Genomic DNA, 27,202 nt, shown 5'->3' with positions numbered 1-27,202 from the left:
AGGGAGATCATCATCATGTTAGAGGTAAATGTTAGGTTCGAGGTACATCCTTTACAAACTGTTACCCTATAAGTTGTCAACATAAGTTAGAGCAAAAATAATTTTAATACAACCCTGGATCAGTCTCTCATTTTAAGAACTGCCTCAGTCCTAACACAACACACACACAGATAATTCCTTGAACAGATTTAAAAAAAACCCTGAGATTAAAAGTAAAACACAGGCACTCTGTCAGCCATGATCGCCTCCTACATTCTGAGGCTACAGGGATAGAATGATAAGACCTATCCCTTGCCATCTATGAGTTGCAATCAACTCAGTGGCAGTGTGTTTGGGTTTTGTTTTGTTGTTTTTTCCTTGCCCTCTAGGAGCTTGCTTATTGATTATATGACCTTGGACAAATTGATTAATCTCTAAACCTTCGTGTCTACATCAGAAAAAATTGGTTTTAGCATTGCATATCAGCTCAGTTGCTGGTACAAGTAGGCTCTCAGTCCATGGTAGCTGCTGCTTTTGTTATTCCACATTACTCCTGAGTGGGTAAATATGGGTGATTTGTTTTTTCTGAATTCATACCAAGAAATTTAGACTTAAGGGTTAATCTGAATCCTGGGCTTTTTAGGGGTTTTTGTTGTGTTTCTTTTTGTCCAGTTGCAGAGATTATGATGCGATTGAGTACTCTGTCATGATTGTGGGGGCTGAAGAAAGCTCTTCTATCCTTGCTCTCAGTTAGAGTTAGGTGTTATATAAGAGCAGTTGCATTTTTCACGCACCACAGAAAACGATGAAATCGTCTGTACTTCTCTCCAAGTTAAACTAGTAAATGTTTCATTTGGTATGTTGTTTAATTCAGATATCTCTATAAAATAAATACCCAAGATTAGATATAATAATAATAACAGATGTGCTACCTAGGCAAATTGAACAATTAAAAGAATACAATGTTAAGAATTATAAAAGATTCTTCAAATAGGGTTTGGTTCTTTTTTAAAGGTGGTCTTGACATGGTGAGTAGTTCAGTAGTTCATTTTAGAGTTTCACATACTCGCATTCTATATGTGATTGAAAGATATTAGATATTGTACTAATAAATTTAATATTGCCAAGATCATATGCAAGCAGTGAATCCTGAAATGTGAATTGATACAGTAATTAAAATAACACTTTAACATAAGTCTTATAATATGTTGTAAAATTACGGATTCAAGACCTACTAGGATAGTATGATAATAGTAAACTTGACAATCCTGACCAACAGACCAGACATTCTGCTGCCCGATAAACTGCAGGGTCACAGTGGCCAGCACTTTTGCTGAAAATGGTCTTTTCTTTCTTTCAAAGGGTGCAGGCAAGTTCAAGCCCTCTGGTCTTTAATTTGATTTATATTTGAGAAAAAATACAAAATGAACCAACAAATGAATAGGTTTAATGTTAAACTACATGACTTCTACGTTCATACAGCTCTAACATTCTCTAATTTTAATCAGGGATGCGTTAATTGTATTAATTATTACATTTTTCGTTGTTAAACCTTATTAAAGCCTATATAGGGACAAATTTCCAATATGATGATTTGAAAAGGAACTAAGATTAATGACAAATAAAACAACATTTTTAAAAGCTAGTTATTTTAACAATTAGTGAAATGTCACATTCAAGGACCGTGCCTGCTACCACCTTCTTTGTATTTTCCCACCAACTATAATACCACCTCCCTTTTCTCTTTTCAGTCTTTCTCCCATCCCCCCCATCTAGTAAAATACCTACTACCTGTTCAAAATACCTAGTAAAGGCTCAAGAAGTGTTTGTTAAATGACTAAATAAATGAGTACACAATATGGCATGGGGGACCTTTTGTAGTTGTTATTTTGAAACCATTTGTCATGACCAGGAAATTTGTAGCACAAAAATAGGTATTTCTAATGATCTTAGGACCAAATTATTACCACAGGGTTTTCTTTTTAACCAGATTCATGCAATTTTTAAAAATGAAATAAACCCAAGATGTCATCATGTTATCCAATATTTGACTGAAGAATATGTGTTCACATGTTAAATGCTCAGGATCGTGAATACTGTTTTGAGTCAATTATAATATGAAAAAGGATAAATGTGATAAGACAAAATGGAAAAGGCACCCAGACTGTCTCATTATTAAGCTTTAGCAATTAAGTCACTCATCATGGCTTCTCCTGTGAATATGAGCATGGAATGTCCAACATAAACATTTTAAAGGAATAGTGTTTTCTTCAAATACGAAATTAAGCAGATTTAGTATATGTGTGTGCAATGTGTGTGTATATGTATATACGTATGTATTGTGTATTTGTTGTTGTTGATAGGTGTGGTCAAGTCAGTTCCGACTCATAGCGACCCTGTGCACAACAGAACAAAACGCTGCCCGATCCAGCACCATCCTCACAATCATTGCTATGTTTGAGCCCGTTGTTGCTGCCATTGTGTCAGTCCATCTCATTGAGGGTCTTCCTCTTTTTCACTGACCCTCTACTTTACCAAGTATGATTTCCTTTTCTAGGGCTGGTCCCTCCTGATAACACGTCCAAGGTACGTGATACGAAGTCTCACCACCCTCCCTTCTAAGGACCAGTCTGGCTGTACTTCTTCCAAGACAGATTTGTTCATTCTTTTGACAGTCCATGGTATTTTCAATATTCTTTGCCAGCATCATAATTCAAAGGCATTAATTCCTCTTCAGTCTTCCATATTCATTTTCCAGCTTTTACATGTATATGAGGTGATTGTAAATCCTGTGGCTTGGGTCAGGTGCACCGTAGTCCTCAAAGTGACATCTTTGCTTTTTAACACTTTAAAGAGGTCTTTTGCATCAGATTTGCCTAATGCAACACATCATTTGATTTCTTGACTGCTGCTTCCATGAGCGCTATACATATAAAGACCTCCTAGGATAGTGCGGTAATAGTGAACTTGGCGATCCTGTCCAACAGACATTCTGCTGTTCGATACAAACTGAAGGGATGTAATGGCCAGCACTTCTGCTGAAGTTGGTCTTTTCTTTCCCTCAAAGGACACAGGCAAATTCAAGACTGCTGCTTCCACGGGCGCTTTAGATGTATATATAAAGAAAAAATGCAGTTCCCTATTCTGAATGTGGGTCAGTTGTAAGAGAAGATAAAAATAGCAAAAATCTGTGTATAGTGTAAGTTCTTTCTGCCTAGGGCAGTCAGACATAGAAAGGGTTGATGGAGAAAAACTAGGAGATTCAACAAGATCATCTGAAAGGTCCCTGTAGGCATTGTATTTCTATCGCTCTCTGGTTTCATACTTAATTAGATGCTGTGGAAACTGAAAATGATGAACATTCACTCCTGCTCTTGGTAAGGAGGACACAAAGACTCATGTGCTTCTGCTGGCCTCTACACTGCCCGTCAGCATTGTGGCCTTCTCGACCTTAGCCCCGGTTTGTAATGCTTGCTGGGGAACTGGTTCAGACATCCTGAATGAAAATCTAACCATTAAGGTCATCAGAAAGGTTACTACCTGCTGTTAATAACCTAAAAAGAAAAATTTTACAAGGTTCTTGTTGGTTTGCTCATAGTTACATGTCCTTCTTTATAGCAATTTTTAAAATTGTGTTTTAAGTGAAAGTTGACAATTCAAGTCAGTGTCTCATACAAAAACTTATACACACCTTGCTGTGTAACCCTAGCCACTCTCCCCCTAATGTGACAGCACATTCCTTTTCTCTACCCTGTATTCCCCATGTCCATTCAGCCAGCTCCTGTCCCCCTCTGCCTTCTCATCTCCCCTCCAGACAGGAGCTGCCCACATAATCTCGTGTGTCTACCTGAGCCGAGAAGCTCACTCCGCACCAATATCATTTTCTGTCTTATAGTCCAGTCCAATCCCTGTCTGAAGAATTGGCTTCAGGAATGGTTCCAGTCTTGGACTACCAGATGATCTGGGGGCCATAACCTCCGGGGTCCCTCCAGTTTCAGTCTGACCATTAAATCTGGTCTTTTTACTAGAATTTGAGGTCTGCATTCCACTGTTATCCTGCTCCATCAGGATTCTCTGTTGTGTTTCCTGTCAGGGCAGTCATAGGTGGTAGCTGGGCACCATCTAGCTCTTCCAGTCTCAGGCTGATGGATTCCTGGTTTATATGGCCCTTTCTGTCTCTTGGGCTCATATCGGCCCAAGTGTTCCTCATTCTCCTTTGCTCCAGGTGGGTTGAGACCAATCGATGCATCTTAGATGGCCACTTGCTAGCATTTAAGATCCCAGATGCCACTCATAAAAGTGGGATGCAGAATGTTTTCTTATACATTTTGTTATCTTCATAGTAGTTTTATGAATTACAGAATTTAAACCACTATACTTAAGAGAAACCCATGATGTATTATTCTCACAGACCGTGATCCTTAATTCTCAAAATGTTTCATAATCTACCTTTTATTCCCCAAATTTCAAAATTTTGCTTCTCCCCATTGTACTGCCTTGCTGTTACAAATTGCCATTTGTAAAACTGTAACAGTATGTTTTTTATTTCTTCCATTAAAAATTTCTAGTGTATTATTTTAAAAAATGTTTTGGGTAGGAGAATCATTTTGTATTGAGGGCACTCTTCTTTCCAACCTTTGGGTCTATAGCAGAGGTCACTACCATGTCCACATGGGCCCAGAATCGACTCTTTTAATACACATGTGATGAGTCACTGGTGAACATACAAACTAAATCTTCAGAGAAAAAGTCCTATTAACAATACTGAAACAATGCACCCACTATTCCTCTAATCTAAGACAAGATTAACATGTGTGCTGTGTTTCCCTATTATTCATTCCTGAAATATTTCTTGAACAAGTGTCATGTGCATACCACTTTGCTAGACATGGGAGGTATACAATAATATGTCATATATGATCCTTGACCTCAGGACATTTACAGACTAACTGAAAAGAAAGAAAATAGCAATATAATGAGAAGAATTAATGTAAGAAATACGGTAATGTTGTTATGCATGAACACTGACCATTTATAGTACTTATAATATTATGCGTCATGTGTGTATAATGATGCCATATTCTTCGTGGTTCTGCATTCAGCATACAAGTATAATATGTCAAATGGTTTTTACCTAAAATGACATCTCTACCTGAATCAGTTTGACAGCCAGAATTGAGTATAATTTGAAATATTTAGAGAGTAGGTTAAAATTTGGGGAGATAATTACAAGTTTCTCTTTCTCCCCAGGAGGCCGTTAGTGGAACTTACTAGATGTCCTGTTTCTTTCATGGAATTAAAACACAAACACACAAAACAAAAAGAACCTCAAACAAGGCTTTGAAATCAAGCTATAGGATTGTCACTTTTAAAGACCTTAAGAGGGAGCCTAGCTTTCCCTCACTAGAACCAATCCTGATTCTTATTCCCAGCGAATACCCTAATTTGAGACCCTCTGGCAGACAGTTACATCAGATATGGTATTGATTATTTCCAGCATCTGTGTCCATTTACTAACAATATTTTAGAAGATTCAGTATCTCCAGAATTGACCTCAGTAGAGAATCAGGCAGGCATGTGACTCCTACATCAACACAACAAGTTAAGGACGTAAACCCGAAGGAAGAATGTACACTAAAAGAGCAAAAACAAAACAACAAAAAAACAGCTTTTCTAGAATTCTGTTCTCTTAATACTTTGGTTTATGTGTCCACATAGTAATCTAACTTTCAAGATTTGGTTTTCTACATTTGGGACATGTTAATATTTTAAAGGCAATTTTTTTAGTCACTTGTATCATATATTCACTCTCCCCTGCTTTTTTAACTGCTGATTAAACCTTAGTCCTATTCTGCTTACTTTGTAATTTAGTAGGAGGAATATATTTGTAATATTATATCTCTATTTTTCAAACCTTGTTTAATTGATATTATGCTGTCTTATACTTCATCTTTAGAAATTAACTCTTTAAGGCAAAAATAGTAATGTATTATACAGTTTATAATGTACAAGTAAAATGATTGCCAACAGTAGCATAAAATACGGGGAGGGGGAGTAGGAGTATACTGCTGTAAAAATCTTACACTGTACATGAAATGATATATTATTTGAAGGTGGACTGTGGAAAGTTAAAGATGTATATTGTAAACCCTACAGCAAACCCAAAAAAGTAAAAGGAAATGAGATTACAGTTAACAAGCCAGTAGTGGAGATAAAATGGAATCATAACAAATATGCAATTAATCCAAAATTATGCAAAAAAGAAAAAAAAGGAATAAAGAACAAACAGGATATGTAGAAAACAAATAGCAAGATGGTAGATACAAACACAATCATATTGATGATGTTGTTGTTGTTAGGTGCCATCAAGTCGGTTCCGACTCATAGCAACCCTTTGCACAACAGAGCGAAACACTGCCCAGTCCTGCGCTATCCTTACAATCGTTGTTATGCTTGAGCTCATTGTTGCAGCCACTGTGTCAATCCACCTCATTGAGGGTCTTCCTCTTTTCTGCTGACCCTGTACTCTGCCAAGCATGATGTCCTTCTCCAGGGACTGAGCCCTCCTGACAACATGTCCAAACTATGTAAGATGCGGTTTTGCCATCCTTGCCTCTAAGGAGCATCCTGGCTGCACTTCTTCCAAGATAGATTTGTTCGTTCTTTTGGCAGCCCATGGTATGTTCGGTATTCTTCGCCAACACCACAATTCAAAAGCGTCAGCTTTTCTTCGGTCTTCCTTATTTATTGTCCAGCTTTCACATGCATATGATGTGATTGAAAATACCATGGCATGGGTCAGGCGCACCTTTGCTCTTCAACACTTTGAAGAGGTCCTTTGCAGCAGATTTACCCAATGCAATGCATCTTTTGATTTCTTGACTGCTGCTTCCATGGCTGTTGATTGTGGATCCAAGTAAAATGAAATCCTTGACAACTTCAGTCTTTTCTCTGTTTATCAAGATGTTGCTTATTGGTCCAGTTGTGAGGATTTTTGTTTTCTTTATGTTGCGGTGTAATCCATAATGAAGGCTGTGGTCTCTGATCTTCATTAGTAAGTGCTTCAGGTCCTCTTCACTTTCAGCAAGCAAGGTTGTGTCATCTGCATAACACAGGTTGTGAATGAGTCTTCCTCCAGTCCTGATGCCCCGTTCTTCTTCATATAGTCCAGTTTCTCGGATTATTTGCTCAGTGTACATATTAAATAGGTATGGTGAAAGACTACAACCCTGACGCACACCTTTCCTGACTTTAAACCAATCAGTATCCCCTTGTTCTGTCCAAACAACTGCCTCTTGATCTATGTGAAGGTTCCTCATGAGCACAATTAAGTGTTCTGGAATTCCCATTCTTTGCAGTGTTATCCATGTTTTGTTATGATCCACACTGTCGAATGCCTTTGCACAGTCAGTAAAACACAGGTAAACATCCTTTTGGTATTCTCTGCTTTCAGACAGGATCCATCTGACATCAGCAATCATATCCCTGGTTCCATGTCCTCTTCTGAAACCAGCCTGAATTTCTGGCAGTTCCCTGTCAGTATACTGCTGTGGCCATTTTTGAATGATCTTCAGCAAAATTTTGCTTTCGTGTGATTTTAATGATATTGTTCTATAATTTCCACATTCGGTTGGATCACCTTTCTTGGGAATAGGCATAAATATGGATCTCCTCCAGTCAGTTGGCCAGGAAGCTGTCTTCCATATTTCTTGGCATAGACGAGTGAGCACCTCCAACGCTGCATCTGTTTATTGAAACATCTCAATTGATATTCCATCAATTCCTGGAGCCTTGTTTTTCACCAGTGCCTTCAGAGCAGCTTGGACTTCTTCCTTCAGTACCATCAGTTCCTGATCATATACCACCTCTTGAAATGGTTCAATATCGATTAATTCTTTTTGGTATAATGACTCTGTATTCCTTTTCCATCTTCTTTCGATGCTTCCTGCATCGTTTAATATTTTCCCCACAGAATCCTTCACTATTGCAACTCGAGGCTTGAATTTTTTCTTCAGTTCTTTCAGCTTGAGAATCGCCGAACGTGTTCTTCCCTTTTGGTTTTCCATCTCCAGCTCTTTGCACGTGTCATTACAATATTTTAGTCTTCTCAAGAGGCCCTTTGAAATCTTCTGTTCAGTTCTTTTACTTCATCAATTCTTCCTTTTGCTTTAGCTGCTCAATGCTCAAGAGCAATTTTCAGAGTCTCCTCTGACATCCATCTTGGTCTTTTCTTTCTTTCCTGTCTTTTCAGTGACCTCTTGCTTTCTTCATGGATGATGTCATTCCACAACTCATCTGGTCTTCAGTCACTAGTGTTCAGTGTGTCAAATCTGTTCTTCAGATGGTCTCTAAATTCAGGTGGGATATACTCAAGGTCATATTTTGGCTCTCGTGGACTTGCTCTGATTTTCTTCAGTTTCAGCTTGAACTTGCATATGAGCAATTGACGATCTGTTCCACAGTCGGCCCCTGGCCTTGTTCTGACTGATGATATTGAGCTTTTCCATCGTCTCTTTTCACAGATGTAGTCGATTTGATTTCTGTGTGTTCCATCTGGCGAGGTCCACGTGTATAGTCGCCATTTATGTTGGTGAAAGAAGGTATTTGCAATGAAGAAGTCACTGGTCTTGCAAAATTCTATCATTAGATCTCCGGCATTGTTTCTGTCACCAAGGCCATATTTTCCAGCTACTGATCCTTCTTTGTTTCCAACTTTTGCACTCCAATCACCAGTAATTATCAATGCATCTTGATTGCACGTTCGATCAATTTCAGACTGCAACAGCTGATAAAAATCTTCTGTTTCTTCATCTTCGGCCCTAGTGGTTGGTGCATAAATTTGAATAATAGTTGTATTAACTGGTCTTCCTTGTAGGCATATGGATATTATCCTATCACTGACAGCGTTGTACTTCAGGATAGATCTTGAAACGTTCTTTTTGACGATGAATGCAACACCATTCCTCTTCAAGTTGTCATTCCCAGCATAGTAGACTGTATGATTGTCCAATTCAAAATGGCCAATACCAGTCCACTACAGCTCACTAATGCCTAGGATATTGATGTTTATGTGTTCCATTTCATTTTTGACGATTTCCAATTTTCCTAGATTCATACTTCATACATTCCAGGTTCCGATTATTAATGGGTGTTTGCAGCTGTTTCTTCTCATTTTGAGTCATGCCATATCAGCAAATGAAGGTCCCAAAAGCTTTACTCCATCCACATCATTAAGGTCGACTCTATCTACTTGGAGGAGGCAGCTCTTTCCCAGCCACCTTTTGAGTGCCTTCCAACCTGGGGGGCTCATGTTATATATATATAATCCAACTGGGGGGGGGGCTCATATTATATATATATATATATATATATATATATATATATATATATATATATATAAATCATATTGATAGTTACAGTAAATGGAAATGGTATAAAAACTCCATTGGAATACAACTATATGCTATCTGCAAGAAACCCACTTAAATATTAAGAGACAAAGAGGTAAGAGGAAGCAAACAATAATTCAAAGAAAATTGGAGTGGTTATATTTATATCAAACATAGTAGATTTCAGAACAAGGAATATTATTAAGAATAAAAACAAAAAAAAAAACAGTTGCCGTCCAGTCGATTCTGACTCATAGCTGCCCCATAGAGTTTTCAAGGAGTACCTGGTAGATTTGAATTGCCAGCCTTTTGGTTAGCAGCCATAGCACTTAACCACTACACCGCCAGGGATTTCCATTAATAGGAATAAAGAAGGTACATTCATCAAGAGGACATAATTTAAAATTTATGTGCACCTGGCAACAGAAGTCCAAAATATATAAAACAATAACTGATTGCACTGAAATGTAAAATAACCAATCTACAGTTATAGCTGGTGATTGCACCACTTTTGTCACAGTGATAGGACAAATAGAAAATTAGTAAGAGTATAGAAGACTTGAGCAACACTATCAGCCAGTTTGACATAATTGATTTTTATAGAGTACTTCACCCTTCAATAGTAGAATGTACGTACTTTTTAAAGTGGCCATGGAAGATTTACCAAGATAAGCGATATTCTGGACCATAATACAAGTATTGATAAATGTAAAAAGATTAAGATAATATAAAGCATGTCCTGTTACTGCAACAGAATTGAATTAGAAATCAGTAACAAATATCTGGAAGATTTCCCATATTGTAGGAATTTAACAGCATACTGCTAAATAACTCATGGATTAAAGAAGAAATCACAAGGGACATTAGAAAATATTTTTGAACAAAGTGAAAAGGAAAATACAATGTATCAAATTTGTGGAATGTGGATAAAGTTGAGCTTGTAGGGAGATTTATACCATTAAATGTTTACATTGGAAAAAAAAGATCTTAAATCAATGAGCTAAGCTTCCACCTTAAGAAACTATAAACCGAGTAATAATGGAAAGAAGGAAATAATAAAGAGCGGAAATCAATGAAATAGAGGAAAAACAAGAGGGAAAATCAGGAATCTATTTTAGTAGGGCTTTAAAAAGATGTTTGTTTCTTTTTATTAAATTCTATGTATTTTGTTGAGAATATACACAGCAAAACATACATGAGTTCTACATCTTCTACATGTACAATTCAGTAACGTTGATTGTGCAACCATTCTCACCCTCATTTTCTAAGTTGTTCCTCCTCCATTAACATAAATTCACTGCCCCCTAAGATTCCTATTTAATCTTTCAAGTTGCTGTTGTCAATTTGATCCCATATACATAGTTCTTAAAAGAGCTTAATGCTCAAGGCAGACCTTTTTTACTAGTTAAGCTAAACAATTGTTTGGTTTTAAGAAGACTTCAGGGGAGATATTTGGTTTAAGTTTTAAAGATTATTTCAGGGCAGTAGTTCCAGGAATTTTAACCACACAATTTAATAATTTCTTGTGCAGGAAAATCTTTTCCCTGATATATTACAAGGTTGATCTTGTTGGGTGCCATTGAGTCGATTCTGACTCATAGCAACCCCAAGTGGCAGAGTAGAATTGCCCCATAAGGCTTTCTAGGCTGTAATCTTTACGGGAGCAGATCCCCAGGTCTTTTCTCCCTCAGAGCCGCCAGGTGGGTTTGAACCACCAGCCTTTTGGTTAGCAGCCAGACACTTAACCGTTGTACCACTAAACTCAAGTAAAGTCAGTTCCAACTCATAATGAAGCTATAGGATAGAGTAGAAATGCCCCATAGAGTTTCCAAGGCTGTAATCTTTATGGAAACAGACTGCCACATTTTCCTCCCATCAGTTAGCAGCTGAGTGCTTTAACTGCTGCACTCCTATATTACAGGAATACTGCCATTCATATGGTAATGACAGCAGTTCTTTAGATGACTTAGGTATTGAATTGTGTCCCCCAAAAATATGTGTTGGAATCCTAGCCCCTGTACCTGTGGATGTAATGTAATCATATTCCATAGTGCACCCTAATGTAATGCAATTAATCACCTGAGATCATACCAGGGTGGGGTGGATCCTAAACCTAATCACTTCTGAGTCAAATAAAGAACAGCAAAGACACAGAGACACTCGAGCACATACTGGGGAAAAAGATGCCATACAAGAACCCTCCACAAGCCCAGGATCCAAAGAAGGCCTGGGACTACCTACAAGCAAAGATTTGATATGTGGCCAGGATCCTGATTTGGGCTTTTAGCTTCCAGAACTGTGAGAAAATAAATTTCTGTTCTTTAAAAGCACCCAATTGTGGCATTTGTGTTACAGCAGCACTAGAAAACTAGGACAATGATACTTTTAAAAAGGAACCAACCAAGCCAAAGAGAAATTGAATCCTAGTTGTGTGGAAACGATAACACTAGTGCAGTCCTGGCTTGGAGGATTTGTGGATCTCAATATAACGTGGATTGATCTGGGACTTCTGTCTCTCATTGTTCAGTCTACCAATCTATAACATAGGGATAGAGATTTTCTGTCACACAATTGTGGGTTGTAAAGTGATTTTCATTACACAACCAAGTTGGTTCATTTCTTTTCTTTTCCTGTTATACCTGTGTGATAAAACTTTAGGGGATTGTTATTTTGAAATATTGATTCACTGTGTTGATTTTTACTCCTGATATTTGAATGTGAACTCATTCACTCCAGTAAGAAGGCTAAACTTTCAAGATGAAAGTGATTGAGGTTATGGCATTTGACATTTTTAAACTTTAACCATGATTAAATTTAAAGATAACACTCTTCCTAGAGTTCCTATGAAAGGAAAGGAAATTTGCGTCTAAAACGTAAAAAAAAAAAAAACCTAAACCTTAAAGTTTCAGGTTTTCTTATACTTCAAACACCCATATTTTGAAATGGAAAGTATTTCTAATTATTGGTCCTGTTTACTGTTATGTATTATACAATCTGTATTCCGTAGCGTGATCAAAAAATAAATAAAAGGGTTACTTTGAGAACCTCGATATTTCTACTTCCTGATTCCTGGGTTTCAAGTGGTGGTTCCCTGTAAAGGGCCACTCTTTCAGCTTAGAACAGAGAGCCTTGATTTTGACACTAGAACCTAGTTTTGTATTCCAACATTAATAATGGTTGTGTGTGATTCAAAGCAAGTAAGTTCACTTGTCTGTGCCTCATTAACTCCCTCACTGGGATAGCTGATATGGGTGTGTGGCAGGGGGAGTTGGAGGGGAAAGGGTTAGATAGTGAAGGAAGCCAAAATGAAATTTAAACTCTGTTGATATGGCCCTATGTAGAACTGTGGTGAATGTATTATGATTGGAATTGATGATTTATTATTTGTTCTGTTCATGTTTAAAGTATTGTTTCATACACCAATCAATAAGAATTGTTTTTACAGTGTTCTTCTTGTGGGATTAGAACTAAACTCTAGCGTTGTCCTGGTGGCTATAGTCGGACCATAATGTATCAGCTTTTACCTGTAGTTATTTCTCACATTTAAGGGAACATCATGTATTTGTGGTATAGCCAATGGATGTCTAGTAAACTTTTACTATATCTCCCTCAATTGAGAACATTTTTTTCACTCTTGAAACATTAGGCCACCGATTTTCTGCCATTTGTCATCCTGTTCGAAGTGATGTTTCTGACTGTGTTAACTACTTGTGTGGTTAAGTATGTGACTCACAGAGACTGCAAAAGCCCCCCGGCACAGTCATCTGTAGCAGCGAGTTGTGGAGGCCCTTATATTAGCACCTGGGCCTCTGCTTAGGCCATCCCATGCCTCCCCGCACACAAAGAACCTCCCCCACTTCCTCTGTGCACCACCGCTGCCCAGTGGGTGTGCCCTCCTCCTCCTATTCCAGGCTCTTACCAGCTCCGATCATTGCCTAAAGCTGTGCTTCACCAAGCGCTTGATGGTTTCTTCTGCCTTTCCTGGTGTGGTCCCTACATTACACATCCATTCCTTCAGGACAAGAGGAATGAGGCAGGTCGGCATAATGTCAGTGCTGGGGGCTTACCTGGCCCCAAAACCTCGCTCTTTTATAGAATCTTCCTCAAGAGTTTTAAGGCTGCAGTTCATTTTGACTAGATTTAAATAAATAATTCTTGCTACTAAAGATCTCCTATTTTAAGTACCCCTTTCCCCCTCGCCCCATGACTTGTTGCAGGGAACACTTACCAAATTTCAATATTTGCTGCTAGTGGTCACAGCCAGTGTTACACATTCTCTTTTCATAGCTTAATAGTATAAATCAGAATATTTAAACTGAAGTGGCAAAAGTAGGGCTAAAATTCTAAACTTCAAATCTTTTGTACTGAAAATTTCAAAGACTATCTTGGTGAAGCTAAAATTGGATGCTTAAAACATTCTAGTTGCCTAGAATAAAAATGAAAAAAAAAGGAGGAAAAGGCTTTCCTGCCCAGCTACCTGCCTACCTACGTTCTTTTCAGTTTGATTTTGATCATCTGTTCTCTCCCCTCGTCACCCAATGGCATGCTGGAGAGCTGACTCATCAGAGCCTCCCAAATGAAGAGCTTCTGCCAACATGTCATTGCTGCCTTCCCAAGCAGAATGCCATTTCCCCTAATGTTCATGTTGGCAGCAAGCTGTGAAGGCATGCTCTTTGCCTGTGTGCATTCATGCTTATATCCAAAGGCAGGGTTTTGGATTGGAAGGAATGATGAAGATATGCTGAATTCGTCTTTATCTTCCCGTACCATGGATTTCTTTTCTGCTATTTCTGTTATTGGCATTCAAACCAAAGATGTGAGTGCTCTTTTTTTTTTTTTTGCTAGATAGATAATAACCAGATGCATTAGTTTCCTTGTATAAACCAGAGTTTCGGTCAGTACAACAGCAGGTCTGATTAAGACATGGCTTCAATTTTTACGCTGGTCATTGCCCAGAAGACACGCGACAGACACTTGGCCTGTGCCACATGGGCTTCTCAGTAGCCCACCATGTCCCACCCTACAGTCCTTTCCAACCTTCTTGTTCTCCCCAGTGCCTTCTCTGTGATGAGACTTTATTGGAGAGCCATTAATTAACCTAATCTTTCATCTCTGTTTTTAGGGTGATTAACATGAAAGGAGTGTGCACAGTCACACCTCTTTCACAAAGCAATCTCCAAATGTCATCGTGATAAAGTTGTCTTTTTTTCCAGTTGCTCAAGAGAAAAGGCCTTTAAAACTACTTGTTTATGCCCTTGATTCATTAAGGTAAATTCATGCCATGTCCTTTGTCACTTTCCTTTGTCAAGATGTACCAAAAGCTTTGGCGGTGGCCTAGAAAAAATACCTGTGGCCAACTTACAAGGGCGCCCTTTCTTGGGGCCATCCCTGACTTTACTAATAATGTGATCTACTGAAGGAGATTGCTCTTTCAAGCGACACTGTTACCAAAACACCCTCCACAAAGGAATTCTGTGTTTTTAAATTGATAATTTGCTTAAATAACTCTAAGGAAAAGAATGGTACTGTTCATAAAGTAATTGGTCACTCCCCCACCTTCCAAAGCTCCGGTATAAGTTCATACAGTAAACACCAAAAACAGTGGCCAGCTTCTGCTTCTAAGACACACTAACTGAGGACGTATTGGATAGAACAGACTTCACACCTCATTTATCACAAGATCACTGTTCTTCAGCTTCACCTACAGGAAACACAGACAAGCAGCCGGAAGATTTTTTTTAAAGGCTTCAAACAGGAAAATAGATGACACAGTTTCTGGATTTACATCCAGTGTTAGCAAAGCTCTGTTATCAGATTTCCTAGTCCACTAAGCAGCAATGATTAGAAATAGGAAGAGGAGTGAACGGGAAGAAAAAAGAGCTGAAAACCTTGGCGTATGAGAAGAGACATGAAAACTAAAACACAAACTCATGAAAACAAAACTCTGAGGCCATTTAAAATAAAAATCATATTAAAAAAAAAACATAAAAGTTAGCCCAGGTTCTTCTCTCCTTCATCTCTCTGATTCAGCTAGTTACCACGCTGTCGATTCTGCCTCCTAAATAACTCGTTTGCCTCTTTCTCTCAGATGTTACTGCCGGAGTTCACATTCCCTTCATCTCTTACCTAGACTGCTACCATAGCATCCTACCTAGTCTGTCTTCCTCCAGCCTTGTCACTCTTCCTACAAATCTTCAATGGCCCTGACTGCTCACTAGTCAAAGCCTGAATTTATGGGCATGGGAAAGGCCCTGTCTGCCTTACAAGTCTCCTGTCAGCCAGTCATTCCCACCACCACCCATACTGGACTCCTTGCAGCTCTCCAAACACCTCACTGTTTCTTTCAGGGCTCTTTGCCTGTGATTTGCCTGAAAGGGCCTTTCCCATTGTGCTCGCACCCCCCACCACCACCAGCATGTACACCTGTTCTACCCCACAGGCCCAGTCAACCCACCTGATTGACACCGCTCATTCCGCAAGACTCCTCTCACGGGTTGCTTCTTCTGCCACTGCTTTTTTTTTTAATTGTGTTTTTGGTTAAAGTATGCACAGCAAAACAGGTTCCCATTCAACATTTTCTATACCATGGGTTACTTCTTAACCTGAGCAGCTCCTTACCCCCACCTTCCCTCACACTTTGCAGACACTTTCATTAGAACATTTTCACACTGCATTTAATGGGAGAATCCCACTGTGAGTTCCTCAAGCCCACTTCCTTTTTATCTCTGTATATCTCATTACTTAATAAATGTTTATGCATGAATAAAATGATTAATTAATTAACAAAATCTCTTTGTTTTTGATGACCTCCAAGGGGGAAAAAGAACAAAAAGGCTACAATAATTAATTTTTTAAAAAATTACAATCCAGATAGAAGATAAAGGTCAAAGCAAAGGAAAGTTAAGAAATATAAATTTTAGGTATAAAAATACAAAAGGGAACCAAGTAAAATCCTGTGGAAACAGAAAGTTAGTAAACGTCTAGTGCTGCAAGGCCTATTTCTAGAACAGCTTCCTGGAGAGCTACTTAATCTACATTCTAAGCAGTTTAAAAAAATAATCAGCCCCAAATGGCTGAGGATGCCGTCAGAAGTTATCCAGGAATGAAATGTATAAATAAAAATTTCCTAAAGTTTGCTTTCTGAGATAAATGCATGATCCTTGGCTGCAGTCTAAAAGTTTGAACATTTGAGTCTATCCAGAGGCATCTGAAAGAAAGGCCTGGTGATCTACTTTCTAAAAAAGGAGCCACTGGAAACCCTATGGAGTAGCCATCCAAGGTACAACAATTGGTATCTATTCACCTGGAACAACAGAGGGAGGAGAGTCAGGAATACTAGGAAGAAATGGAATGTGTGACTAATTGCTTCCATGAACAACTTCCTCTTTGCCATGAGACCAGGAGAACTGGACAGTGCCTGGCTACCATTACTGAACATTCTGATCAAAGATTTTATAGAAGAATCCTGATCAAAAGCGGGAAAATGTAGAACAGAATTTCAAATTCTCAGGGACTCTAGACTTTTTGAAGCCACAAAGGCTGGATGAATTTCTGAAACCATTGCCCTGAGATAATCTTTAAACATTAAACCAAAAATTTCCCCTGAATTCTTCTTAAAACTAAGCAATATTTTAGTGACAATAGCAACTTGAAAGATTAGATAGGAACCTTAGGGGGGCAATGAGTTTATGTTAATGGAGAAAGAATAATTCAGAAAAGGAGGGTGAGAATTGTTGCACAACTCAAAGAATGTAATCAGTGTTACTTTATCGTACGTGTCGAAATTGTTGAATTGGTGTATGTTCTGCTGTGTATATTCTCAACAGTAACAAAAAATAAATTATTAAAAAAAGAGAGAGAGAAAAAACCCTATGGAACACAGTTCTGCTCTAACACCCATGGAGTCACCATAAGTCATTGTCATCTTGATGGCAACTGGTTGATTGGATTGGTTGGGCCTGCTCAGACACTTAGAACCCTTTCTTCAGCCTATGTAATATGAAGAAATGCCCCATGATTTTCACAGTACCACATTCATTACTACTTTCAGCTGAGAAAGGGAATTGGTTCATTATAGCATCTCAGCACTAAATGCTACTTGCCAAGAACTCTATTGTTTAAGTTATTTCATACCATCTACTGTATTTTGCTCTCCCAATATGACTTTTAAGACCCTTTATCATATGATAGTTGTATTGTAAGGTACAGAATAACTCCCGGGACTTCCTTAAGACTTTTATTGTATTTTTATTACCCATAGTAAGTGATACTGGATTATATTGCAATCTGTCATCCTATAAGTCAGTTTATGTTCTAAAGACATTCCCTAAAAGTAATAATTCTGTAGCTATTTCGTGATTATATAACTCTTTTTGTATGAGTCAAGGCTGTCTACTTCAGCTGGTCCCAACAGAGTAAAACAAGGCTACATCCGTTATCCCGTTTTATTCCCTCTGGGGACATAGACTGAGGCAAAGACATCGCTCAGTTTCTGAATGCTGATCTCGGGTTCTCTCTCTCGAACTTCAGGAAATACTTTTAATTTACAGGCTCTGAACATCATTAAAATCCAGAAGCAATGGTGTCTGCATTCCTGATGATTTTTTATAAAAGACATGGAAGGGATTATGGCCTACTTTTCAAAAAAAATCACCATAACATTTTGTACCCAAACTCACTTGGTGTAGTGACCAGAGTCACAAGCACGTACCCAGTTGGAATGAAACCTAGATTATGCATTGCAGCCTTAAATGGATATTATGGCCAATAATATTAGTTTGAATTCTGATATACCCTATTTCACTGATAGTAATATGTAAATTTTTTTTTTTTTTTACATTTTAACATCTCTTAAATTGGAATTTAGCTTATAATCAATGGTTTGTCACATTTAATTAGCATGTTTTTTTCATTAATGAAATGTCTTACATTCAATGGCATTTTAAGTTTGAAGAAATAAGATATAGATAGATCGATAGATCAAAATCATTTACTTGGTTTGTAAAACGTGTTTAATACATAAATATAACAGTGGTAAAAATGACAATCTTAGCTGCGAATTTCATTTATTTTGCAATAACTGTTTTGGCACATGTTTCTGTTGTAACCAAATCATCACTTTGTGATTTTCATTCTTGTTTTACTGTCTTCTGCAGGAGGAAATCATATAGATAAGTTATCACAAGTAAATCTAATTTGATACAGATCAATGACTTTTTTGTGCCTTCTCCCTTTTATTTCTTGAATACATTTTCGACCAATATTTGCTTAGAAATCTTAAATTTTTACTAATAATATTCAAGATTTTTTTTTTCTTTTAATATTTAATGGCTGGGGTTTGGATTCATTGCTTCTCTGTTCCACCAATATTTTTTTCACCAGAGTTAAGCCAGAATGCCTTCTCTATCCTATGCATAAAAGTCTATAGATATATTAGCATTTGAATCTTCTTTGGGAGTTTCTTTCTGTCCCAGGGACAAATGCAGTAAAACCTTTATGAGCTAGAATGACTAGTGAATAATCACTATAGTCAAACATGTTTTCTTAGTAACTGATGCTTCTACAGCTTCTAAAATACATTCATTCTCTTTGTTAACATGACAAGTACAGAATTGCTTTGAATAGAAATGGGTCCTTTTTGAAGATTTAGCTGTGACCAGTCAATAAGTACCATCTTTGACATTGTGACCCTAACTGTGGCCTCAGAAGATGGGTCATTTGACAGAATCTCACAGGACCCAAGACATACTCTATATTGCTTCTTTTCCTTCTCTTCATGTCATAGTACACAGAAAACCCCAGTATTTGTATGTCACATAGATGAAGCTGCTTGTGGCCTGAGGGGACTGGCTGGAAAACATCACTGTAGAAATTGTTTTCAAAAGTAAATGACAGAATATTGGTTTGATTTATCACTGTTTGTAAAACACAAAAAGGAAATAAAGCTCAAAAAAAAGAGTTCTAACTGCTTGTCAGTTCCACTTACGCAAGGCTTTTCTAAATGCAACCGTCTTGCCTCTTCAGTAGTAACTCTGGCTTGTATATCAGTGTTGGTGTTTTGCTGTGAAACCATGTCCTCATCCATGTGTTTCCTCTCTCTCCACTTTACTCTTTTTCAGGTCCATACATTTAGAGGGCCACACTGGTGTGAATACTGTGCGAACTTCATGTGGGGGCTCATTGCTCAGGGAGTGAAATGTGCAGGTAAGAGCCCTTCCCTTAGCTCGTCACTGAGTAAGTGGAGGTTTGCTGTCATGCACGTGTGCTGGGCTGGATCAGGGTTTGCTCTCGTGCACATGCAGTTGGCCGGATTCTCAGGCTTCCATTTTGGAAATCAATATGATTTTGTCTGCCCTTAAGGCCTTCTTGCCCTTGATGGAAGCAGACTAGGGACCTGGTATTAAAAAACCTGGTATTTAGCCCATTATAAAGAGAGGTTAACTTGTTCAAAAAATCTGATAAAAGAGGTTAAAAGTGAAGCAGTTATATTTAACAATTGCCTTTAATGTTGCAGTAACTAAATTTATAAAAAGGATTTTTTTTTAAACACAGTGTACAGAAATTTCTGATTGTTGCCTTGGAAACTGAATTTTAAAGATAACTTGTTAAGCTGGATTGTCCTTACTAAATTTTTGTGAAATCAAATTGAAGCTTTAAAAATCTATGAGCTTATCTTTAAAGATGTTGGCTAAATTCTGAAAAACTACTTAGTCACAGTTTTCTTTGTGACATTTTGAAATCTTGAATATACCAAATCCTTTTATAAAGTATGACTATGGTAAAACTTTAAGATTTACACATAAAGAAATAACTAATTCAGGGATTTATTGAAATGCTTTATAAGGTAAAGTCATTAGGCACATCATGTAAAATTCATTTATATAGAACAACTATACTGATAAAAACCCTTCATTCAAACTACTCTAAATTCTGGCATAAGCTTAAAAACAATCATTTAAATTTTAAACATGTAGGTTTCTTTCTACTATCTAAATTATAGAACCAGAAAATACCTTTTGTACATGCCTTTAGAGTGAAGCTTTACACTAGAGAAGTATACTAAGAATAAAATATTCCAGGATAGTAACTTCGGTAATTCTGTCAGATTTCTTTTGTCACATGATTTTTCAGTGGAACTTTTTGATTGTCCATTATTTGCAGAAGCTTCTGAGGTCTGATTTTTCTTATTTCTAAATTATGTTTTCTTTACACAAGCAAGGTGCAATGTGCATTGCATGTGCATGTTCCAAGTCACTCTTCTTTCACCCCTTAGCGTCACAGAGGTGCATAAAAGCTTCCAGGCATATTTTCAAGGACATCCCTGCCACCAGTGTGGGATGAGAATTCCAAAAGTGCTGACTTTGAACTGTGCAAAAGTGTTTGTCCATGTTACGGATTACATTATGTCCCCTCAAAGTATATATTGAAGTCTTAACCCCCATTCCTCGTGAATGTGACGTTGTTTGGAAATGGGGTCTTTGAAGATGTTATCAGTTAACATGAGGTCATACCTGAGTGGGGTGGGTTCTGACGCCATATGAATGGCATCCTATAAAAGAGGAGAAGAGACAGAGAGAGACAAACGGAGGAAGGATGCCATGTGATGTTACAGTTGCAAACTAAGGAACACCTGGAGCCGCGAGAACCAAGGAAAGAGGCATGGAACAGATTGTCTTCCTCAAAGCCTCAGAAGCAATCAACACGGAGGACACCCTGCTCTGGAGCTCCCAGCCTCCAGAATTGTGAGACAGTACATTTCTGTTCTTATAAGCCACTCAGTTTTTGGTACTTTGTTATGGCAGCCCTAGAAAACTACTAAGTCAAGGAGAGACTCAGCTCAGAGTCCAGCCCGAACCCTGCCTCTTCTTAGATGAACAACCCCATGTATATGTCTCTTTGCCAGGAGAGTAAATGAGGAAAGTCTTATTGTTATGGCTGGTGGTTCCCCAGAGCCAGGATGAGGAACCATCATTAGGATGGTTGAGCCTCCCACTTTCCACAAAGTAGAAGATAAAACGTTGATGGATCATCAACATTGTTGTGGTTCTTCAAAGTCAAGTGGCATGTTCTTTCTAAAGTACAAATCGCCTACTCAAGAAATGATGGTTTCAGTAAGCCTGGTTTCCCTTTGTGAGATAGCCTTCACCAGCTGAGACTCTGCAACAGTTTTCTAAACATTTTGTGACTGTCACTAACATAAAAGCTCTTCGTTTACTAGAGTAACAGTGTGTATCATTTACTTTTTGGAAGAATGAAGGCCATTTTCATAAGAATTTTGAGTCAGCTGTTTGCAGAGAACAGGTACAACACAGATAAATAATATTTAGCAAAATGCTGCAATCCTGAATCATGTTTGAAAGAAATGTTTTAGAACATGTATTATAATAGTAATATGAGACGGGAAGGAGAAATAAAACTATCTCCATCTCTGCAGCCACCCACATTAATAGCCTTCACTTCTTAATGTGAGTAAAGGGCAGGGATTGAAAGAAAAGCCTTGAGTTTTTTTTTTTTTTCCTTGTCCTTGAAAGCATTATATTTGTGTAATCTGAGTCATGTTCACGTGTAATATAAGAACAGATCCCATTTTTTAAAAAGTGAAGGAATTGAATTCAAATTCGTTCTGTTTTTTAAAATAATTAATTACTTTTGGATTGACAGTGAGATTCTTAGGTCCGAAGTCACTCTGAGGCTCATCTTGCCCTTGAGCCATCTAATGTATCCAGAAGAGAAAGCAAAGAATTAAGTTTTTTTTTTTTTTTTTTTTTAATGAGCTAGCTGTGTTAGGCTGAATAATGGCTTCCCCAAAATGTCTCTTCCTAATCCCTGGAACCTGTGACTATATTACCTTTCACAGACTTTGCAGACATAAATTACGGTATTGAGATAGGAAGATTATCCTGGATTATCAGAGTGGTCCCAGTGTAATCACATCAGTCCTTATAACAGAGAGGCAGAAAGATCAGTCAGAGAGAAAAGATGTAAGGACAGAAGCAGAAGTTAGGATAGAAGATGTTACAGCTTTGAAGATCAAGGGGGGAACCACGAGCCAAGGAACACAGGCAGCCTCTAGAAGCAGGAAAAGGCCAGGAAACAGTTTCTCCCCTAGAGCCTCCAGAAGGAACACAAGGCTGCCAACACCTTGACTGTAGCCCAGTGAAACTGATTTTGGATTCTGACCTCCAGAACTGGTAAGATAATACATTTATGTTGTTTTAAGCCACTAAGTTTGCGGTAATTTGTTAAAGAGCACCAATGGGAAACTAATACACTAATATACCATCTAAACATTAAAGGGAACCGTAGTGGCACAGTGGTTAAGAGGTATGGCTGCTATCCAAAAGGTTGGCAGTTCAAATCCACCAGCTGCTCCTTGGAAATTCTGTGGGGCAGTTCTACTCTGTCCTGTAGGGTCACTAGAAGTCAGAATGATTCAACAGCAATGGGTTTTTTAAAAAAAAAAAAAAATTAAAGACATGCTTACAAGGAAAAATGGCAGGCTCATTGCTATTCAGAAAAGAAATGCTTGTGATCCCTAAGACAGCTTGCTTTGTTCAATTTCCTTTTTTAAAAAAATCCCCCAAGGCAGAAGAGAATGTGTCAGGAATTCTTAAAGGGATGTTTGCCAAAAGCAGCAATTTTGTATCTTTCCACTGCCGCTTCCTTTTTTTTTTTTTTTTAAAACATTGAGTGAAATATTGGGTGGAGTTTCAACCACCAGACTGGCAAAATTGCTATGGGAATCAGAGTGAATCCGGCCCTTAGGACAGAAAGCTCTAGACTTGCTGCTGACCACACTGATCCAATAAGGACATCAGAGGGAACAGCAGGGATGACCATGTGGGTGCTAATCATTGCATCTTTTCAAAACAGCAATACAAAAGAGCATTAAAAAAAAATAAAATAACAGTTGTCAAGTCGATTTCAACTCATGGCAATCCCATGTGTGTCAGAGTAGAACTGTGCTTCATAGAGTTTTCAATGGCTGGCTTTTTGGAAGTAGACTGCCAGGCATTTCTTCCAAGGCACCTCTGTGTGGACTCAAACTGCTCACCTTTTGGTTAGCAGCCAAGTGCTTAACCATTTGTACCACCCAGGAACTCCACAAGAGAACATATTAGGCATTAAACTTACTCTCATCTACCAAAGTCTCCCTCACTCTAGTCTCCTTTAAAGTAAGATAATGTTGCCAGGGAAGATCTAACTACAGTTTGGGAGCAATCCTCCTGTTAATAAAATATTTATGACTGAAGTGTTATTGTTGTTAGTCGCCCTCAAATCAGTTCCAATTCATAGCAACTCCATGCATGCAAAGTAGAACTGCTCCATAGGGTTTCAAGGCTATGACCTTCCCGAAGCAGATCACCAGACCTATCTTCTGAGGTATCTCTGCGTGGGTTCAAACTGCCAACCTTTTGATTAGTAATCAAGCACTTACCCACTTGTGCTACCTATGGACTCGATATGACTGAAGTAGATAGCCTTTAAAAGTAGAGTTCAAAGGGTGGTCATTGTTTAGAAAGCATAGTTTCCCCAAACTATTTTTTCTTTCTGTATGAAATGAAAGCTTATAGGTTAAAGGAACCTATTACTATCATATAATCTTTGAGATTGTCAAACATTTCTCCCCTTAAAAAGACCATTATTCTACCAGCATTCCTGAATTAAATGTTTATTTTACTCTTATCAGAATATTCCAAGAAATTAAGAAGGGTGATATTTGTTTTAAATCAGACACATCTATTTAGTGTTGGTTATTTACTACAAGTCAGAATTGACTTGGCAATGGGTTTTTTTTATTTACTACAGGGAAACCTGGTGGCATAGTGGTTAACAGCTATGGCTGCTAACCAAAAGGTCGGCAGTTGAGATCTACCAGGTGCTCCCTGGAAACTCTATGGGGCAGTTCTACTCTGTCCTGTAGGGTCACTAGGAGTCAGAATCTACATGACGGCAATGGGTTTGGTTTGGTTTTGGTTTATTTGTTATGGTGGATTCAGTTTTTCAGTGTACCATTATCATTACTGCCCCCAAATGGAAATGGCAGCATTTTTTTTTTCCTAGTTGTAGAATGTATTACTTTAAGTATATAAACATTTAATTTGGGTTGAAGGAAAGAAGTGGAAGTAATGTCCTTTATTTGAATTACTGCGTTGATTCACTACCAGAAAAGTTAAATTTGTCCTGTTAAGCTAGTGAAAAAACAGTTAGGCTTGCTGAAAACTTTGGTGTAGCCCCTTTTAGTTGAAAACAATGTTTCCATTAATATTCAAAAAAAATTTTGCTTATGACAGTAATGACTTATGATGTATATCAGAGTATGGGCTATTCCCATTTTTTCTGGGTGGGGGAGCAGACTAAGAGGTGTGTTTAAAAACAAAAAAAAATTTTATTTACTTAAAATGAATTTCTTATAGAAGAACAATTATCTTTTTTTTACTTCATTCAACAATTTTTAATCACGCAAGTCCACTCAATAGTTTTTAATCACACAAAATATTTACCTTGTTCCCAATAGTTATGCGAAGAGTTCTGTTTTTAGTCATATAGTCAAAACTGTCAGACTACTCTCTGAGGTCCGTAACTGTGCTGGACATCTTCCAATTGTGCCTCCAGATCCATTTTCCACCCTGCCTTAGGGCCCTGGGAGGCTCACCTCTGTGACTACATCGGTGGGTTCTCTTGCTCTCTGGACTCCAGCTGAGTTCAGACAATGAGGAGGTAGAGGAGAGAGGGGAAAAGGTCAGTGTAGTGAGTCCCCATCTTTGAGAGTTCATTACAGGCTGGATTCACCCCTCAACCGAAGGTCATAGTTCCTGTCAGGTGGCTTTCTCCACACCACTCTTAGAGTAGTAACACTTCTCCATTGTCGATAGACCTTTAAACTCTTCAAAATACTGAACTTGAATGTGTAATCTATTTCCCAGCTGGACAGATGTTTATGGAAACTAACGTCTCTTACCTTTTGCCTTGAAGTAATTCATTTAACCAGTCTACATTAAAGTTATTTCTTCTGTAAATGGGCAACAACATCTACCTTTTGGAGAATTATTAGGATTAGATTAAAGTATGTGAAAGCTGTTTGTAACAAGAGAGGTATTAGTTTGGCCCAAAGTGTGGGCCCAAATCACAGATTCTCTCCTTTTTTTTTTTTTTTTCCTTTTTCTGTTGTGCTTTAAATGAAAGTTTACAGTTGAAGTTAGTTTCTCATACAAAAATTTATACACACATTGTTATGTGACCCTAGTTGATCTCCCTGTAATGTGACAGCACACTTCTCCTTTCCATCCTGGATTTCCCGTGTCCATTCAACGAGCTTCTATCCCTTTCTGCCTTCTCGTCTCGCCTCCGGACAGGAGCTGCCCATTTAGTCTCTTTTACTTTTTATCTACTTGAGCTAAGAAGCACACTCCTCATGAGTATCATTTTGTGTCTTATAGTCCAGTCTAGTCTTTGTCTGAAGAGTTGGTTTCAGAAATGGTTTTAGTTTGGGGCTAACAGAGTCCAGGGGCCATGCCTTCTGGGGCCCCTCTAGTCTCAGTCAGACCATGAAGTCTGGTCTTTTTACTAGAATTTGAGTTCTGCACCCCACTTTTCTCCTGTTCCATCAGGGAAGAATAATTATCTTTCTTTGCAAAATGCACATTGGCATAATTATATTACCCCTTACGCCTAACAATAGAATATAAATAGTATCAGATACTCATTTCAAAAAATAGATCTCTGTGCTTTCTAAAGTACAGAGGTGTTTTAGAGAAATCAAGCCACAGAAAATTTTAGAGTAGCCTAAAGTCAGGGGCCCTGGCAGTGCAATGGTTAAATGTTTGGCAGCTAACCAAAAGGTCAGCAGTTCAAATCCACCTGCCAATCCTTAGAAACCTTGTGAGTCCTGTAGGATCGCTATGAGTCGGAATTGACTCAACAGCAATGGGTTTATTTTTTTTTAAGTTAGTAGTCTAAGTAATAGAAATAAAGTACATAAAATATGATTTGGATTTTTCACTCCTCTTTTTCATATGTTTATTCTCTGCTTATTAACTTGAGGAATTGGGAGGGCAAAATGTGGCTTAAGTAACATAAAAATAACTTTCCAAAGCAAGAGATACAACAAATGAAATGTTCTTTTATGAAGGTTCTTTTTTTTTTTTTTTTTTTCCATTTTTAGTGTAGCGCTTCCCTGGGAGAAATGGAACTATATAGGAGTTATATGACTTTAATAAATAAGTATGAAAACCAAATAAAGCCTTAATGGCAAACTGAAATATTGATATACAGCTAGTCCTTGAAGCAGCAATTTTCAGAACAAGCTCAGGGCTGGTGTATTGCACCGTGAATTTAAGGGTATAAAAAAATGCTTTGTTTTCATGACTTTGTCCTATCCTTTAGTCTTCCGAAGGACTTCATATCCAGTCCTACACAAAATTTGACCTTTGAAATTTATTTCCAGTATTTAGCATAATTTGTTGTCCCAAGGTTTCATCTTACACAAATGAAAGAGAGAATATCGGTTTATAAAACATTCCCTCTTCCTTAAATACCTAAATCTGAGCTCAGTCATCATTTAATCTGGTTTTCCCTGAATCACAGATAAGCCTAGGAGCCTGCTGATGTTTGAAATGAGAGATGACACCAAACAATCAAAGGAAGAAGTTAATATCAGATGCTTAGTGCCATTCAGATAGTTTGATATCATATGGATGCATCAAAATTTTACTGTTTTATTTTCTACTGAATTTCCAATTAGGGTGTATACACAAGGAAGGACTATGACAGATCAATCACATATGGATATCTGTAAGAAATTCATTTGGGTAAAATATAGCAATGTCTTTTAA

At 37.9% G+C, this 27,202-nt stretch overlaps 1 protein-coding gene across 5 annotated transcripts in view; it reads left to right on the top strand.

The window, feature by feature from the left end:
- The window catches only part of CHN1 (chimerin 1), a 217,555-nt gene that overhangs the window by 168,101 nt on the left and 22,252 nt on the right, over positions 1–27,202 (top strand). For all 5 annotated transcript variants that reach the window (XM_049887498.1, XM_049887499.1, XM_049887497.1 and 2 more), the window contains one exon: positions 19,487–19,571. In XM_049887498.1, coding sequence (XP_049743455.1) covers positions 19,487–19,571 — 85 coding nt within the window. The remainder of the gene's footprint in view (positions 1–19,486; positions 19,572–27,202) is intronic.

This window comes from Elephas maximus, chromosome 6 (genome assembly GCF_024166365.1).
Source record: "Elephas maximus indicus isolate mEleMax1 chromosome 6, mEleMax1 primary haplotype, whole genome shotgun sequence".
Taxonomy (NCBI): domain Eukaryota; kingdom Metazoa; phylum Chordata; class Mammalia; order Proboscidea; family Elephantidae; genus Elephas; species Elephas maximus.
This window is presented reverse-complemented; position numbering and strand designations above follow the sequence as displayed.